The sequence below is a fragment of the Alexandromys fortis genome, unplaced genomic scaffold (genome assembly GCF_014885135.2).
Source record: "Alexandromys fortis isolate MF-2015 unplaced genomic scaffold, M_Fortis_MF-2015_v1.1 scaffold_122, whole genome shotgun sequence".
Lineage (NCBI taxonomy): Eukaryota > Metazoa > Chordata > Mammalia > Rodentia > Cricetidae > Alexandromys > Alexandromys fortis.
The window spans coordinates 1,674,707-1,692,597 of NW_026068004.1; the positions used below are offsets into that span (position 1 = coordinate 1,674,707).

Sequence of the window (17,891 nt, forward strand, 5' to 3'; positions counted from 1 at the left end):
AGAGAGAGAGAGAGAGAGAGAGAGAGAGAGAGAGAGAGAGGAAAGAGAGAGAAACTGACTGACTTGTGGATGGTGGTGTGGCATCTATGAACCTATTTTCTCATCTTGAGTCCAACCCAAGCACTTGGGCCTGAGGTGGCAGGGACAGGGACCTCAGCAGCCACAGACATAACCTGATATAGACGAGAAACATTTCCTCAGGCGGTCGTCACTGTACCCCAAGTCACAGTCGCTCAGAGATGAGCAGAGTCCTCTGCTGGTGATGCTCAGGACCCGGACTCCCTTGGTCCAGTGATCTAACACCCGGTCCCATCTTCATCCTGCACTTTCTGGGGACTAGAACGTGGAGTTCATGACCCACCAGCTCATGGCTGCCTCCGCAAGGACATTGCTAGGGCTTATCCTCCCAGCCCGGCAAGCTTGATCATCCAAGGGCAGGACAGCCACTACCCTGATGCCCACTGATGCCCATGACCCTGATCCCAGACTAAGCAGGGCCAGAGGTCAGAACAATCACAAAGTCCTGGGTCCAGTTCACATCAGGCTCAATCCAGGGCTGGTGTTGTGTTCACCAGGCCAGCCGATGGCTTCAAAGAAAGGGAGGGGCTTGAGGGAGCCAGACTAGTGCTTGTCCATGGGAAGAGTGGAGCCTATGGGGGGGGGGGGTCCCCTGAGCCACTAAGGACTGCAGGTGCCTCCACAGTACAGTCAACCCAGGAGAGCAAAGCCTCCAGCACCAGCTCAGACTTTGCAGGTGGTCCCGACAGTGACCCTGTCCTTTCTAACTGCAGAAGCACTCTAGTAAGCTGGCATGGTGAAGTCTGTGAACACTTAGAAGGGAGAGGCAGGAAGCAGAGGGGTCCAAGGTTATCCTCTGTCATACACTGAGCTGGCAGCCAGCGGGGGCTACATGAAAGCCTGTTTTTCAAAACAAAAAACCAAATAGCCGTGGCTCCTGGTAGGCTGCCTGCACTGCAGAGGACGGCCCCACACCCATGGGTGGGTGGGCAGCAGCAACAGGGCCTGGGTTATCCATAGCAACAGAAAGAGGAGACCATGAGGTTGGGGAACAGACAGGGAGGCACTCGAGAAATTAGAACTAGATAGTGGCTGGGTAAAGGTGCACACCTTTAATCCAGCACTTGGTAGACAGAGGCAGGTGGATCTCTGTGACTTAGAGGCTAGCCTGCTCGACAAAGCGAGTTCCATGATAGAGCTGTTATAGAGAGAAACCCTGTCTTGAAAAAACAAAAAGTAGGTCGTGGTGGGAGGATATGATCAAAACAAATTGTAATCATGTATGAACTTTTCAAAGAATAAATTACAAAGGGTTGGAGAGACGGCTCAGTGGTTAAGAGCACTGGCTGCTCATCTAGAGGACTTGGGTTCAATTCCCAGCACCCACATGGCAGGCAGCTCGCAACTGTGCAGATGGATCTGGTTCCAGGGGGTCCATCGCACCAGGCATGTATGGGATGCACGTATCTGTGAATGCAGGCCAAATGCCCATACCCATAACATAAAATAATTTTCAAAAACAAAACAAGAATGATAGAAAGTCCTGAGAAGCCAATCAATAACTCTAACAGTATAACAACTAACAATCGTTCTGCACAGTAATGGCCCCCACGCAGCAGCTCGGGTGGGTTTACCTCCCAGCAGCAGTCAGTCAGGATCCCTTCTGGTGCCATGACAGGGCTCAGAACCATTCCCTTTGGTGCCCTGTGAGATTCCTACACCAAAGCCCGACAATGCTCATGTTATCCATCACTAAACACAGCTCCATTGTTCAGTTGACATGTCACAAGCACTGATGCACACATGTACATGCATGTATATTTACAGACACTAATGTGACTCAGTGTTCTCAGAATCCTAGGTTCTACCCCAACCCTGGAAGAAGGTAAAAGAGCCCAAAGGGCTGAGCCACAGCTCAGGAGTGCAGCCTTGTCTGGTAAGCATGAAGCCTTAGGTATAATCCCAACACAAACTGTAACGAAACAGAACACACTCATACGTGCATGCACACTCAGGTCTGTGTGCTCCATTTGCACTCTACCAGGCTCTTCGTCACACACTGAGTCAAGGCCACTGTGGTGGACAGTCCACTCAAAGGTCAGCCCTTCAGGCAGCTGGACTCCACACTCCACATCTGGACCGGATTCCAGATGTCCACCTGCCACTTGAAAGGAAAGCTCATCAATGCAACCTTTGACCTATGACTTCACCTGCTACTAACTAAAGTGCGAGGCCTGAGACTCCATCGCAGGACAGTGGCTGAGGGCTAGGGGACAAGGGGACAAGGGGCGTGGGCTGCAGGCGTGGCCCTGGAAGAGACTCAGGTGAGGTCAGGCAGGAGGAATGGGGTCCAGAGTGAGGCTGGTGGGAAGCAGGTGGTGTGAGAAGGCAGAGCCTCAGGCAGAGGGAAAGACAGCCAGGGCCCCGGGGCCACACATGGGTACGGCAGAGCAGCTGGGAGCTGGAAGGACCCACAGTGTCAGGCCCTGTGAATGACAGAAAGGGCAGGCTTGGGCCCAGGACAGGGCCTGTGTCCCTGCTTCTTACTGTGGAGTCCCTGAGGCCTGGTTTCTGCGGAACACAGAGGCCATCAGTGTTCCAGACTCAGCCACCTTTGCTTTTCTCTTATGTAACTGGTTTTCTAGGCTCTGCTGGACACAGAGCAGTCCTTGGGTGAATTCCTCAAAGATAGCTTGGATGGGTGCTGGGGACCTCTGGGGGCTCCCAAGGCAAGGTTAGCTGTACTGGGAGCCCATGGATGCAGCTAAGCCAAGGTTCCCATTTTAGAGGCACACAAACTAAGACCCAGAGAGGGCATCAACTCTTCAAGGCCTGGAGCAAGCAGCTGCAGAGCCAAGCAACTCCTACCCCGCCCAGCACAAGGCAGAGACCGAGTGAGGCAGGGCAGAAGCCCACAGGAACTGCGGCTGCTCTTTTTAGAGTTCTGTATTTGATGCGCACAGAGAAGGTGTTCCTCGCCCGAATCGGAGAGCACCTTCCCTATCAGCTCTGCTCCTCGATCCCCATCATCAGACAGAACTCTATCTGGCCAAAGGCCACCAGGCTTCCCAGCTCTGGACAGAAAGGAATGGGGGGGGGGATGCTTTCTCAGAGCACACACACACACACACACACACACACACACCTATGTAACTTTTTTCACTTTCACTGTGAGATTACAGATTCAGAATAACAGACCCCAAGATGCCATATTGGAGTTAGGAAGGGAGGCCAGAGGACTTCCCAGACAGAATGTCAGTGTGGTAGGGGCAACAGGAGACACTGCAGTTCACTAGGTAAGAATTCATCCATGTGCTAAGCGTGGGCCTCTTTGGAGACATGCAGAACACTGTTTATGCACAGTGGGTTTTGCAGGCGGAGAAACAGCACCAACCAGCTTCCCTCTGTCTCATCCCACAGGCCACAGGCTACAGGCCTGCCTCCCTTCTAGGGACACATAAGCAGCTCCCAGGAGGAAGGAGGTTGAAGGCCATATTCGGGGTAACAAAATTAGGAGTAGAAACAAGGGCCCAGGAAGAGAAGCCAGAGCTCCTCCTGCTCGCAGACCCCTAGTTCTGCATTTCGTGGCACCAGGTGAACTCTGGATTCCTTCCCGCCCTTTGCTTTCTCTACGGTTCGTGATTCAGTTATGAGGAGCAGCGCTGGTCTCAAGACCTGTCGGGGATGCTCTGGAGCCTTGTATGCGAAGGTCACAGGAACTGGGAGAGGTGGACCAGTCTCCTCGATGGTTTTGGCGAAGGGCTTTAGTTAGGCACCAGACACACAGGCTCGGCTTAGGATTTTTAATTAAAATCACTCGGCTCTTGAGAAGATACCATCCGGCAGCAGGAAGACTGAGGAGCCAGTGGCACACAGGTCACATGTCCCCGTGGACGCTAACTCCTTAGCAAACCAGCCCTGGAAGGAGGGGTCAGGGCTCCTCAAGCATCAGGTTTGATCTGCTGCATGGGCTTGAGGTTGGGGCACACCTTAAAGAAGCAGGCTGTGGTGGCCTTGAGGTCATCCATCGACGTGACCTCCCACAGCTCCACCAGCGTCAGCCCCTTCTTTGGGTCCACCTTAAACACGGCCTTCTCGGTGATGATGAGGTCCACGCAGCGTTTGCCCGTCAGCGGCATGGTGCATTTGTCCAAGATCTTGGGTTCCTTTTTCTTGGTGCAGTGTTCCATGGTGACCACCACTTTGGTGTTACCCGACACCAAGTCCATGGCTCCGCCCATGCCCTTCACTTTCTTGCCTGGCACCATCCAGTTGGCCAGGTCACCGTATTTGGAAACCTGCATGGCACCGAGCATGGTCAGCTGGATGTGCCCTCCGCGGATCATGGCAAAAGAGTCATCGCTGGCGAAGAAACTGCCCTCGGGGATCACGGTCACAGTCTGCTTGCCCGCGTTGATGATGTCGGCATCCACCTTATTTTTCAAGGGGAACGGGCCCAAGCCCAGGATCCCGTTTTCACTATGAAGGTAGACTTTCATCTTGGGGTTAATGAAGTTGCTGGCCAAGACAGGGATCCCGATGCCCAGATTGGCATACATGCCATCCTCGAACTCGAGAGCCGCACGCTTGATAATGCGCGTCCTGATGGAGTCCTGTTGCTTGCTCGCGGCTGCGGGCTGGCTGTCGCACGTGGTCAAGCGCTCGATGCGCTTCTCGTACTTAGCTCCCTTGATCACACGGTCTACGTAGATGTTGGGGATGTGGATGTCCTCTGGGCGGAAAGTGCCCACGTCCACGATCTCCTCCACCTCCACCACAGAGATGTCCGCGGCCTTGCACATGGGAACATTGAAGTTACGCGCGCTGCCCCGGAAGATCACGTTGCCCGAACGGTCGGCTTTCCAGCCCTTGACCAGGGCGAAGTCGGCGAGGATGGCGTGCTCCAGCAGGTAGTGGCGGCCATTGAACTCGCGCACCTCCCGCGGCTGGCTCAGGGTGACCAGGTGGCCATCTGGCGCGTACCGGATCGGGGCGCCCCCTTCCTGCACCAGCGTGCCGTAGCCCGTAGGCGTGTAGAAAGCGGGCAAGCCCGCGCCTCCTGCGCGGATGCGCTCGGCCAGGGTGCCCTGCGGCGTCATCTCCAGATCCAGCTCGCCCGCCAGGTACAACTTCTCGCACAGCGCGTTCTCCCCCAGGTACGAACACACCACGCGCCTGACCTGCTTGGAGACCAGCAAGATGCCCAGGCCGAAATCCGCCAAGCCCACGTTGGTGCTGACGATCTTCAGGTCCTTCACGCCCTTGGTCTTCAGCGCGCCGATGAGGTTCTCGGGGATGCCACAGAGCCCGAAGCCTCCGAGCATGACGGTGGCCCCTCCTTGACGCCCTCCACCGCCTTCACAGGGTCCGTGTAGAAGTGGACCCGTCCGTAGCGGTCGCTAGCAAAGCGGAGGACAAGGCGGTGGGGCAGCGCGGGCGGTTGGCGGCAGATGGAGACCCCGCGCGGGAGTGCCCACGCCAAAAGCCTCAGCGCCGCCATCGCCCACAGGCCACGAGGCTCCCAAGACCCGGACAGAGCGGAAAAGGCCTGTGAGCTGCCCCATGCCACCACCGTGCTGCGTCACAGAGCTGGGAGGACACTCACTGGGATCGGCATGGGTCACACTCTGCCTGAGCACACCCTTGGCCATCCCTGTCGCCTGACCTGTCTCACAACATCTTGGACAGACACTCGAAGTAATGCTGTTGACAGCTGACTGCCAGTGCTGAGTCCAGTCCGCCCCCCCCCCCCACGTAGTACCCTGGAAAGCTCACCTGGGGGCGGGGTTAGGATTCCTCAAGGGGCTGAATTAGCTGGGTCTTTTAAAGCCACAATCACATCTGTCCCCCGCTGCTGTTAAACAACTGCTCGAAACTTTCCAAGTACCTTGCCAGCCTTCCCTAACTCAGAGTGACCCCTGCCACCGCTCTGCCCCTCTCCTTCCAAGCTATCCCTCCAGCCTTTTGCTGGACCCCAGACAGGCCAGCCTCCTGCCCTGCTGTCCTTTCTGCCTCACTGCCCCACATAAAGGGCATGAAAACCCCGAGAGTGAAGCAGCGGCTGTAAACCTGTGTAGACGGGGAAACTGAGGCTCGGGTACTGAGCTACAACACTGCAGGTCCCCCACCCCTCCTTCCTAGTACAGAACCTCTCAGAGTGGAGGTCTGCTGCCCATGAAGAAGTACCCCCCCATTGGATGCCGGAGCTGGCTCTTGGGAGGTCAGTTGCTATTAGGAATGTCAGGAAAGCAGCCCTCCCTGGCTGGGGCCTCCCCATGTCCAGGACCTCACCACTACCCACTGAGTCCTCAAGAAAGGCCAAGTGTGGCCCAGTGAGAGGGCTCCGTGTATTAGGCTGGCAGCCTGGGGTGGAACCACCTCCCAGGACCCCCAGGGCAGCTCCCTGCTAAGCCTGGGAGCCTCACCATCCTCGGTTTCCACATAGAGGCGGAGTCCCAGGTCCTTCTTGTGGTTCAGCAACCAGCGGTCACTGGCTGCCGTGATGTCCAGCACCAGCCAGCCCTCGTCCCCAGATCGGAGCGTCTGAAGATCCAAAAAGAACAAGTCAGACTCCCTGTGGACATGAAAGAACAATTAACCAAGGGCCGAGGTCGCACGCCTGCCTGTATCTTGTGCCTGCCTGGGGGACCACTTTCAGAGCCTCTTCCCTGCTCGGCTCTGGGCTGGCCTCCTCTGGTACCACAATTCACTGATAACCAACCCTGGACATTTTACTGTGTCCATGCGCTGATGGGACACTGGCTCCGCTGTGGCCTATTAGGGCTTTACAGTCATCGTGGCAGCGCAGAAGGTTCCAGGCCAAACCCCTTTCTCGTGTCTGAGGTGCCTCTCCTTTCTGGGAAATGCATCCTCGGTCAGGCCCTGCCAGAGCCTAGACCATGAGACCATGAGTGGGGTGGGTACCTGAGCAGAGGGAAGATACCTGTTGGAGTGCTCCTGGACCACCTCGAACATACTGACATGGAGGGTTGTGTTGAGCGGGTGGGTGCTGGGCTCTTTATATATCCGGAACTCAGCAGCTGTGACAACCTCCCCAGCAGGGATCTGGGTTAGGTCAAAGCGGAATTCCTTCCAGTGCGGCTCCTGGTAGTCCAGGGTACGGTCGCGCTCCACTGGAAGAGAAAGAGGGAGTGGGGTCATTATTGGGAGCCAGGATGGCTTGTGCTCAGAGTAGGGCTCCCTGTGGTTCCTGGGTTGGGGGCCCGCTCCTGCTATACACACAGCTTGTGATCTGCTCTGGGAACACAGGAGGTGGTGTAGTGGGAAACTCAGCAAGTGTTCAGCAGGGTCCTGGTCCCATTGATGAATCACGATGCCTCCTCTTAGAGCTGCTAGGCCAACAGCGAGATATACATTGGTCCCAAGGCAGAAAATTAGCACAGTTCCAGGGGAAAACCTTGTCTACAAGGATGTAACTGGCTGAATTTCAGTGGGACAGAGGACTCCCAGCACCTGCCCTTGAGGAGAAGGTGGGATGGGGGGGGGGGGGAGCTCAGATCTGACAGCTGAGCTGAGCTGTTAGTTCTGTGTTTGAACTTCCTGGGTGTCCTGGGAGTGGGATGTGCAGAGTGCAGGCCACATTACAAGGCCAGCAGCAGAAGGGCCTTAAGAAAGGGACCCAGTGCCAGCAACCAGGGGACAAAGGACCCATGTCCCCTCTAGGGTACAGAAGAAAAGTGGAAGAAGAGAAGTAGAAAGTAATAAAAATCCAAAGTAGGATGAGAAACTCCTGGACAGGCCCTCGACTGCTGGAGAAGTCTGCCCCACTGCGTTTTGAGATCTCAACAGGCTTCTTGGAAGGCCTGAGCTATATAAACAGGCCTCAGAGGATGGGGAGCAGGTGGCGCAGAGGAGAGATGGGGCACACTGGGGAGGGGCTGCTGCCCGCAGACTTATTGTGGAGTGAAGCCATGAGTTAAGCAAAGCACATCTGCAGTAAGCTGGAACTCGGGGCTAGGAACAATTCTGGTCTCTGACCAGTGGGGGCCACATAGTCTGAGACCAAGTACAAGTCCCCACGAATGCAAAGGGAGGATAGGATGGGGGTAACAGCTGAGGTGAGGCCCCAGGGTGGGTACAGCCAACAGGGCAGAGACCAGATCTGAAGAACATATCCCACATTTGCCCAGCAGCACAGAGATGCCCAGGGAAGAATATTCAGGGGAGTTTCCTTTCACATCCTCCCTCCCTCCCTCCCTCCCTCCCTCCCTCCCTCTTTCTTTCTTTCTTTCTTTCTTTCTTTCTTTCTTTCTCTCTCTCTTCCTTCCTTCCTTCCTTCCTTCCTCCTTTCTTCTCTTTCTTTTTCTTCCTTCCTTCCTTTCTTCCTTCCTCCTTTCTTCCTTCCTTCTTTCTTTCTTTCTTTCTTTCTTTCTTTCTTTCTTTCTTTCTTTCGTTTTTCAGGATAGGGTTTCTCCGTGTAACCCTTTCTATACTGGAACTCCCTCTGTAGACCAGGCTGGCCTAGAACTCACAGAGATCCACCTGCCTCTGCCTCCCAAGTGCTAGGATTGAAAAAGTATGCCACCACCTGGCCCCTCCTTTCACTCCCAAATGCCAAAAATCTGTGTTTCCAGTAAGCAGGAGTTGAAGCAGCCCAGCGTATTCCCCAAACCTAACAGATTTTAATTATGTGTTTCCAAGTCATTGACTCTGTGACCCACAGGCTTGCTGACTGCAAGCCAGGTTCTGCAAAGCACCAGGTTGAACTATCAGAGCAAATCTGAGGACAACTTCCTGCCTTTCTGTGAGGACCCAACCCTGCAGTGGCTGACACACAGCAGGGCTGGGGTGGGCTGCGTGACAGGTTTACCTCTATACATGCAGCCCCAGACCAGGATAGGAAGGATAGAGTCCCACAACACCTTAGCGTGTCTTTGAAGTTTTACAATCAGAGCAAGGTTTGTTTGGTGTCTTTCTCTGACAGATGTAGTTCTCTGCTCATTTCTGCACAGCTGCCATAGGTGGCGGGAACATCTAAGTGAACAGACAGTTAAACTCAGCCCTAGTGAGGTTTGGCAAACAAGAGAGGACCAGATGGTGGCACACTCCTCTAATCGCAGCACTCGGGAAGCGGAGGCAGGTGGATCTCTGTGAGTTCAAGTCAGACTCGTCTACAGAGTGAATTACAGGACCGCCTGGGCTACATAGTGAGACCCTGTCTCAAGAAGAAGAGGAGGAGGAGAGATACAATGAGATGATTTAAAAAAAACCTTGTAAATGTGGGAGACGTGGGAGGTGCAGGATTTGATCTCCCACCATTACCCACCAACCAAAAAAAAAAAAAAAAGCCAAAGCCAATTAGGGAATATCGTTTGTTTGTAGTTGGTATTAAAAAATAGAAGGGGTCGTGGGTTCAAGAACTATGGAGGAGAGGGTTGAATGCTTTCCGTAGGGTCAGTACAACCTTTGAGAACCTAACAGGTAAAGTCAGACAGGACCTGCAGTACGGATAGCAATGCTATGCACACAGCATTTTGCGAAGCTGAGCGAATTGACCATTTCTGTGCAAGAATCCCACACATGCTTGGCAAAACCATGGGAAGATATTGCAAAAAGGAATGCCCCAGGCACACAGAAAGCTATATTTGGTTCCACGGGTCCCTGTGCTGGCTGGTTTTACGTCACTTTGATACAAGTTGCAGTTATCTGAGAAGAGGGAACCACAACTGAGACGTGCTGTAGGAAAGCCAGTAGGGTATTGTATTGATCAATGATTGATATGGAAGGAGCCAACCCACTGTGGGTGGTGCCGCCCCTTGGTGGGTAGTCCCGCCCCTTGGCGGGTAGTCCCAAGCTGTGAAAGCAAGCAAGCTGAGCAAGCCAGTGAGCAGCGCTCCTCTGCGATCTCCCCTGCGGTTCCTGGCTCCAGGTTACTCATTACTTGATTTGCTTCGCTGACTTCCCTCAGTGGTGGAGTGTGGCCAGGCTCTGGGTCTGTCCCCTGCCCTTGTGCCAGCGGGTTGTGTCCCCTCTAGATAGTGAGCTCTTTAGGGCAGGAGCTGCACATGGCTGGTGGATGGATGGCAGCCTGTTCAGAGGACAGAGAGAGCGGACTTCTGTTCTTCCCCAGGACACTGGCTCAGTGCCCATCACTCACAGCTCCTGAGGCTGGGGTCTGCCGCTGGTCTGAGTGACAACCATGTCACAGGGAGCTTCCAGCAGAGGTCACTGATGTCTGCACTTGCTGTGAGATTTTCTTCCTTTCCTGGTGGGGCTTTTAAAAGTGGGGACAGGTTTCCAGGCCCTGAGGAGGAGGGGCTGGACATGACTGCCCTATGCGGTTGGTACCAAAGGCTGAGGGGCCCACACCAGACTTACAAGACTCTGGGCTCCTGGGCTCCTGCAGGACCTCAGAGGAGGGTGGGGCCTGGGGTTAGTGACCTGTGCATTCTGCACCTGAGGGAATTTCTCCCACCAGGAGCCTCAGCACTGTGGCAAGGCCCAGGCTCACTCCCGGGTATTTTCAGCTGAGTCTCCGCACTGACTTTCTTCACAGGGCGTTTCCATAAACGGCTCTGCACACATAATTGCTGGTCCAGTCCTCAGCGGGCTCCAGACCCCAAATTAAAAGACAACACCCGCACAGGCCACCACATCCCAGGAGATGTGAGCAAGGGTGCGATTCCTCCAGAAGAAGCTTAAGAATGTGATCCATGATGACACAGCCCTTCTTGCCTGGGGGGAGGGGAGGTGGCTTCTGGGAGAGGGTGGCCTGAGTGTGCCCTCCACCCCATGACTCATCCCTAGAGGAATCCCCATCAGTAGGGTGAGCACAGTTTGGGTCAGAACTGAGGTCTTCAGAGTTGAGGTTCAGAGAGGGGAAACTGAGGCGGAGAAAGGGTTCTATGCCAAAGTCACACATGAACTCAAGGTCCATTGACTTACAGCCACGAAAGTGAGTGGACCTGGAAGTTTAACATCTGGCCTAGTGAGGTTTAGGTGACTTTCAGCATCTTTTGTCCCCAAGAACCCTAGAATGCTGGCTAAAGCCACCTTCCTCATGCTGGGTCCCATGGGACACAGGCTGTCAGGAGCACCGCTGGTGTCAGGCCTGACACAGCTCTAGGTGTTCCCTGACTCCATTTGGCTGTCTCCCTCCCCTCTGCCAGCCTGCCCTGAGCACCTGACCACAGAGGCTGCGGCACACGGTGGGGTGAGAGCCACGGAGAATCGAATTTGGCCTTTTTTATATTGTTCGGTTTCTCTAGTGCCAAGGAAGATGTAGGCTGACTGTGGCCCCAAATCCAACAGGGAGAAAAAGCCAAATAGCTATTAATAATAAATTAATATGAATGCATTATGGGCTAATTCATTCAATAGCATTCAAGTAAAAAAAATAAGACCAGAAACAAAGACTGGGGATGTGCTCGGTGGTAAAGGATTTGCCGTGGAACCGTGAGGATGGAAGTTCAGATCCCCACACCCAGGTGAAGAGCCGGGCAGGCAAGGTGGCTGCCTCTGATCCCAGCACTCGGGTAGCAGAGGCGGGATCTGCAGGGCAAGCTGGCTAGCTAAACTCTGTAAAAGCGGTGCACTCGGGGCTCTGAGACAGACCCTACCTCAATAGATAAAGTGAGGGCAGTTGAGGAAAGCCCCAAATGTCAGCTTTGCCCCGCATAAGCGTGTGCCCTGTGTACACACATATGCCCTCACACATGAATGTGTGTGCACACGCACATGTAGTGCATACACAATTTAAAAAATGTTTTAAATAAAACAGGTCAAATGAATCTTTGCTGATAGGAATCACAGAGCACTGAGAGACTGGCTAGTAAAACTGGGGACCCCATAGAAGCCCCTGATTTCTAGCGGCTTGTATTATATGACGAGCACGTGACACTTCTGTGAACTCAGGAACACTTTACCAACAGGAGCGCAGCTTACAGCATAACTCACATTTAGACTTACACAATAGCTCTTACAGCGCCTAGGGACAGGACAGACCCCCGGCCAAGGATGAAGGCATGGAGCCTACATTGAGGGCATAAGCACAGGGTGCAGACGAACTGCTGTGTGGCCTTGGGAATATCACCAGCCTTCTCTGAGCCTCGCTCGCCTGAGCCAGCACTGTGCATGCAAATGCGGGGACAGATGTGGAGGTCTGGCCGTGTGGTCGGTGTTGCTGTCTTCTCACTCGGCCCCGGAAGCCCCTTAAAGATGAGTACCTCTATTTCACAGAAGGGGAAACTGAGGCTCAGAGAGGGGAGCCAGGAAAGGCCAGATCACGGTGGGAGTAGGCATGGCGTCAAGATAGGAATTCTCTGTGTGAGTCCCACGTTGGAAGCCCCTCGACCCAGCCCTTCTCAGGTCCTCCTGTTTCCGAATTGGGGGTGTGGCGGGTATACGGCATCCCTGACAACCACCTTCATGACACATGTATCATCTCCCCCACTGGAAGGTCATCTCTGAAAGGACACAGGCAGTGCCTGTTCAGTGTGACTTCCCCAGCAACTGGAACCAGGAGCCAAGTCTGGCACATAGTAAGTACCGCACAATTACTTGTAGGAGGAATGAATTAATGAATGAGCAAGGGAGTGAAGAAATGAAGGAATTCCCTGGCAAAGGACCAAAAGAAGTGACCCCAAGGTCAGTGGTGAGAAAGTGTCACCCTTAAGGTCACACGGCTGGCAGGGACAGAGCGGGACCAAGGCCGGGTCTCTTGTGCCCTCAGATCTGGTCCCCATAGTTCATTGCTGCCCCTGCCCTCAGCCTTCTGAGGCCCTGGGAAGAAAAACTCCTGGGCTGGGAAAGGGGCTGATGCATGTGCAGATGGCTCCATGTGGTCCTGCTGGGCTCTGCCTGTTGGTGATGGTTGTGCCTCAGTTTCCCCATCCAGAATAGAGCTGCCTGCCTGTTTACAGACGTGAGCAGGCAGGGCTGTCGTCCTTCCTGCCTCCTTTCACCCTTGGGAAGGACAGGAGGGCCTGAGGCTACCCTGCCCAGGAATGGAGCTGTGAGGCCAGCAGGTGCCAAAGAAACAGAAGCAAGGATCAGGGCTGGGAGGCAAATCGTTTTTCTGATGTTATCACAGCAGACACGGACAGAAGCAGAGGCCCACAGAAGGGAGGACGCATGGCAGAAACCAGCAGGGACTGAGGGTGGACCGGGAGGGGACAAGAGTCGGGTCCGGTGCTGAGAGTACTAATTTAGCTTGGGGCTCTCCCTTCTCTGAGCACAGGAACATGAGGGACAGGACTCTGCTGTCACGCTGCCCCACAGGGTCACAACCATTGCCACCCTGGGATGCTGCTGCTGTCAGTGACCCTGACCTTCAGGCTCAGACCTGGGCTTGCCAACAGAAGGCATTCGGGTCTGATGTGGAGCCTGGTTAAAATCACTCTAGCTGAGGAACATGGGATGTACTCACTCATATTTGGTTTCTAGCCAGAAATAAAGGACATTGAGCCTATAGTTAGTGATCCTAGAGAAGCTAAATAAGAAAGAGAACCCAGAGAAAAACATATAGGCATCCTCCTGAATATTAACCTTCAGCAGGCGATGAAAGGAGGCAGAGACGGAGACCCACATTAGAGCACCGGACAGAAATCTCAAGGTCCAAATCAGGAGCAGAAGTAGAGAGAGCACGAGCAAGGAACTCAGGACCGCGAGGGGTGCACCCACACACTGAGACAATGGGAATGTTCTATTGGGAACTCACCAAGTCCAGCTGGCCTGGGTATGAAAAAGCCTGGGATAAAACCGGACTCGCTGAATATAGTGGACAATGAGGACTACTGAGAACTCAAGAACAATGGCAATGGGTTCTTTGATCCTACTGCACGTGTTGGCTTTGTGGGAGCCTAGGCTGTTTGGATGCTCACCTTACTAGACCTGGATGGAGGTGGGAGGTCCTTGGACTTCCCAAGGGGCAGGGAACCCTGATTGCTCTTTGGGCTTACGAGGGAGGGGGACTTGGCCGGGGGAGGGGAAGGGAAATGGGAGGCGGTGGCGGGGAAGAGACAGAAATCTTTAATAAATAAATAAATTTTAAAAAATCACTCTAGCTGGAAGAGTTTACTAGAGTGGTCAGCGCATCAAAACAAAAAAAGCATTCTGACAGATTACCTACAGCGAGTCTGCACCAATCAAAAGCCTACTTGTTAATTCCACAGATCCTACTGGGACACTCGGGCAATAATGGGGGAAATGTGACATGGTAGGAAACACAACTCAAAATCCATAACTATGGATGCGGCCTTAGACATGTTGTGTGGGCCTGGGCTAGCCATTTAACCCGAGTCCATAAAGCAGGGATTCCCACGCAGTTTGTGTGCTATTGCTAGTGGCCAATAACGGATGGAAGAATACGCAAAAGGCCAGAGATCTTTCGGACTGGAAAAAGAAATCCTAAACACAGAACACACAGCTTTGGCTTGGCTTTTAGAATCCATTCCTAGGTTTAAATGTGCAGAAGACACAGACATATGGAAATTCCTACCTTAAGCCCTCTTTCTGTGTTTATACACGTGTTTTGACTCACTCTGGTGCCCAGACTCTGGAGGATTGAAGCTGTAGCAATCCTCCTGTCTCAGTCTCCCGAGTGCTGGGATTACAAGCCCAAGTCACCATGCTTAGCTCACTTGAGAATTTGGCTGTTGTTTGTGCGAAACTGAGATGCAGGTAGCGGGGATGAGGACCAGCGATGAGGATCAGCGGGCACTGGCCCTGGTCCAGCCTCCCCTGGCTTTCTGTTCATCCATTTGCCATCTCTAGGGATTTACTAGGGGTCCCAGGGGGAAGCGAGCACTGCAGTACTGGCTACTGCTCCGTTCACGGCGACAGTTCCCACCGGGGCTCTTCAGGCTGACCCAGAGGGGGAGGGGAGGAGAGCATGGGCTGGGTGGTGACTCCTTTTGATCAGAGGTTCTCCTGGGGGGGGGGACATTCTTGAACAACTCTCTCGTCAGTTTGTCTATTCCTGCACCCTTGGTCAGCCTTCCTGAGGCTGGAGAGCCACACGTGGTCAGTCTTAAGTACCTAAGCCCGGTCTTGAAGCAGGAAGGCAGTATCCAGAGCCCACTGGCTGCAGTGCTCTGCTGGCTGTGGGCTTTCGGAGCTGGCTAAGGACTATCTTGTCCTTCATTGTGCTCGCCCCCACTTTAGCCACCAGCAACCACGGGACGGGAGAGTCTCTACTTGACTGTGTCCCCTTTTCCTACCTCCGGGTAGGAAACAAGGAGCTGATGGCACCATAAACCTGCTGCTGCCCCTTACACTCCGCTGACAAAGTTCTTCTCGCCCTGGAAAGTATGTCAAAACCTGAGCACTGGATGCAGAGCCATGCAGCCTGGGCCTTTCTCAGGTGGTTTCCAGACTCCTGGTGTCTCCCTGCCCTGGCCTGTTCCGCGTGCCCCCGAAGGATGAGTGGGTGCAAGGGACTGGTGGCAACGGCAAGGTCCATCTTCCCCTGCTCTCAGGCCAAGGCCTAGGACCAGTCCCAGCCTAGTGTCTGCTGCAGCCCAGGCTGCCTGTCACAGACAGAAGCAAAGCAGGGTGGAGGAGGGACAGCGGACGGGACTGGGGGGGGGGGAGTGGGACGGGGGAGACGGGACCTGACCAAAAGTAAATACTTGTGGTTACAGATAAAAGGCTTTGGGGAAAATGCCGCTAAGACTAGAAGGAGAAAGTGGTCCTGAGGTCAAGAGATACCTAGAGAAGGGAGCCACACTCTGGGAGATTGAAGAGTGTCACAGCCTCCCCTTGGGTCATTCATTGGCCTGGACATTCACTCTCTGCCAAGTCCAGAGCCAGCTGTGGGGCCCAAGCCCACAAGACAAGTCACGGTCTGAGTCTGTCCACTCCACCTCCTGACAGTGTACTTCATCCACCCACTTCCTGCTACACGGAAAGAACCTGCCGTCAGGGCGTGAGGATCAGCTCTGGTCACTCTGATGATATGACCACAGGTTTCCACACTGAACTTTGCCCCTCTCTTGAGGGCTGCGTTTATCACAGGGACAGTACCATAGCCCTCTGTTTACTCATCAGCATTCCCAGGACCAGCTGTTTTCCAGGACCTGGGCCTAGGGGGACCTGGACATCACCAGATTCCCACTCCTGGGCGCCTTGGTGGGCAAAGGCCCGGGGAATCCGCGATAGCCCTCCGACCTTCCAGTCCTGACCCCTGTCGTCCCTGCTTTCCCCTTGGTCGTTTCTGCTGCGCCGTGTTTCCCTGCTTCAAGGGCCTCACACTCCTGGAGGACCACACAGGTGACTAGGAACATTATCCCCAGACAGGTGGCCATGCGCTCTCCACGTGGAGACTGCAGCCACCCGGGCCCTCCTGTCTCTCACTCACCCATATTGACGAAGCTCATGACGAGGTCGGAGCGCCCCAGGTGGGGCTGCGGGGGCACACCGTCGTCATTGCCATCAGCCACGGCGTGATACAGGTCCAACATGAAAAGCGGCGCGGACGCTGGCTGTCGGGAGACAGCGGGTGGCACACGGGGTCGGGGCAGCTCAGGCAGCCCGAGCACCGCCAGGATCTCTCGCTGCAGATCTCGGCGCTCGTGTACTCCCAGGCGACGCTGGGGAAAGACGTACGGGGGACGCGGGCCGTGACAGCCGCCCAAAGCACACAGAGCCGTGCACAGCAGCCAGAGGAGCCCGCTGCGCGAAGCCATCTCAGGGGACTCGCATCCAGAGACGCCCCGACGGCGGGGACCGGATGGCACAGAGGATCCCCTGAGTTCGCAGCTATCGCTGGTAGCTCCGCAATGACTGAGCACCACGCGCTCGGCAGGCTATCGCTGAGTCTGAAGGACCGGCAGAGCAACGTGGGCTCCCGGGGCGCTGACCCGCGAATGTCGGGAGCACGACTTGCCTTCGGGTGCCTTGACCTAGGAGCTCTTCCTCGGCCCCGCCCCTGCCTGGACCAACCCAATGGGGATTCGGGGGCGGGCCCGAGGACGGACCCGGGTCCACTGGTTGTCTGTACCGCTACTGCTGCCCTGGGTGGTGGGAGCAATGGGTGCGACCCTGAAGTGGGTATCAGGAAGATGGGTTCGGGGAGAGGCCATCAGGGGCGTCCTGGGTTCCCATCCAGCTGCCAGCCGGGGCGCACGCCGGGCTCTGCGCAGAGACCTCGGGGTCTCTGAAGGAGGCACCTGCGCCCTGGGCCGTGTAGTTCCATGTGGGGCGGGTCGTTCAGCGTTGGAGATGATCCTGAGTCAGGGAGCTGTGGTAGGACCCAGAGTCATGCGTCTCCGCACGCGCCCATAGTTCTGGCCGTCGGGGCCGAGCAGATGCCAGCCATGCCGCGAGGGTGGGGCACATTCCGTTGCCAGAAGCAGTCACGGCCCGGACTTCCCAGTTCCTCGCTTGCCAGGCTCCTTCCCCGCTGTCCTGGGAGCGCAGCCCGGAAGCCTCCCTCTGATGCGCGTTCTAAAGCCCTCGGTCACCGGCTTTCCGCTTGCTCCTACCAGACCCTGAGGACACAGCCTCTGAACAAACCCGGGACAGACTCTTCGGCAATCCGGAGGAGGGAAACGGAGGTACAAGAACTTAAACACCTTACGTCGGGTCGCACAACAGTGGAACTGGAGATTGCTGGCAAAGTGTGGCTGCTGGAGGGGCTGCCAGGAGAGAGACATTAAAACAGTGGTTTTCAACCACAGACATGGGTAGAATAACAGATATTTACATTAGGATTCACAAAATTACGTACATTAGGACGTAGCAAAATTACGATTATGAAGTAGCAGCGAAAGTAATTTTATGGTTGGGGGTCACTACAACATGAGGATTTGTATTAAAGGGTCCTCAGCGTTAGGAAGGTTGAGAACCTTTATGGCGTAAAGGATCCAATGGGCAGTATGCTACGTGAAGGTTTTGACCAATTAAGGATTCTC

General features: G+C 54.8%; 2 protein-coding genes across 2 annotated transcripts in view; both read right to left on the minus strand.

The window, feature by feature from the left end:
* LOC126513183 (bone morphogenetic protein 8A-like) overlaps nt 1-16,880 on the minus strand; it is a 20,715-nt gene extending 3,835 nt beyond the window's left edge. The window contains exons 1-3 of the mRNA XM_050161420.1: nt 16,337-16,880; nt 6,962-7,151; nt 6,444-6,592 (exon numbers count right to left, since the gene is read on the minus strand). Of these exons, the coding sequence (XP_050017377.1) occupies nt 6,444-6,592; nt 6,962-7,151; nt 16,337-16,664 (667 nt within the window). The 5' untranslated portion in view covers nt 16,665-16,880. The remainder of the gene's footprint in view (nt 1-6,443; nt 6,593-6,961; nt 7,152-16,336) is intronic.
* LOC126513182 (succinyl-CoA:3-ketoacid coenzyme A transferase 2A, mitochondrial-like) lies at nt 3,618-5,518 on the minus strand. The gene is given in 2 exon segments (XM_050161419.1): nt 3,618-5,350; nt 5,353-5,518. Coding segments are annotated over 2 exon segments (1,557 nt in total). The 3' UTR covers nt 3,618-3,959.
* Nucleotides 16,881-17,891: the final 1,011 nt, after the last annotated feature.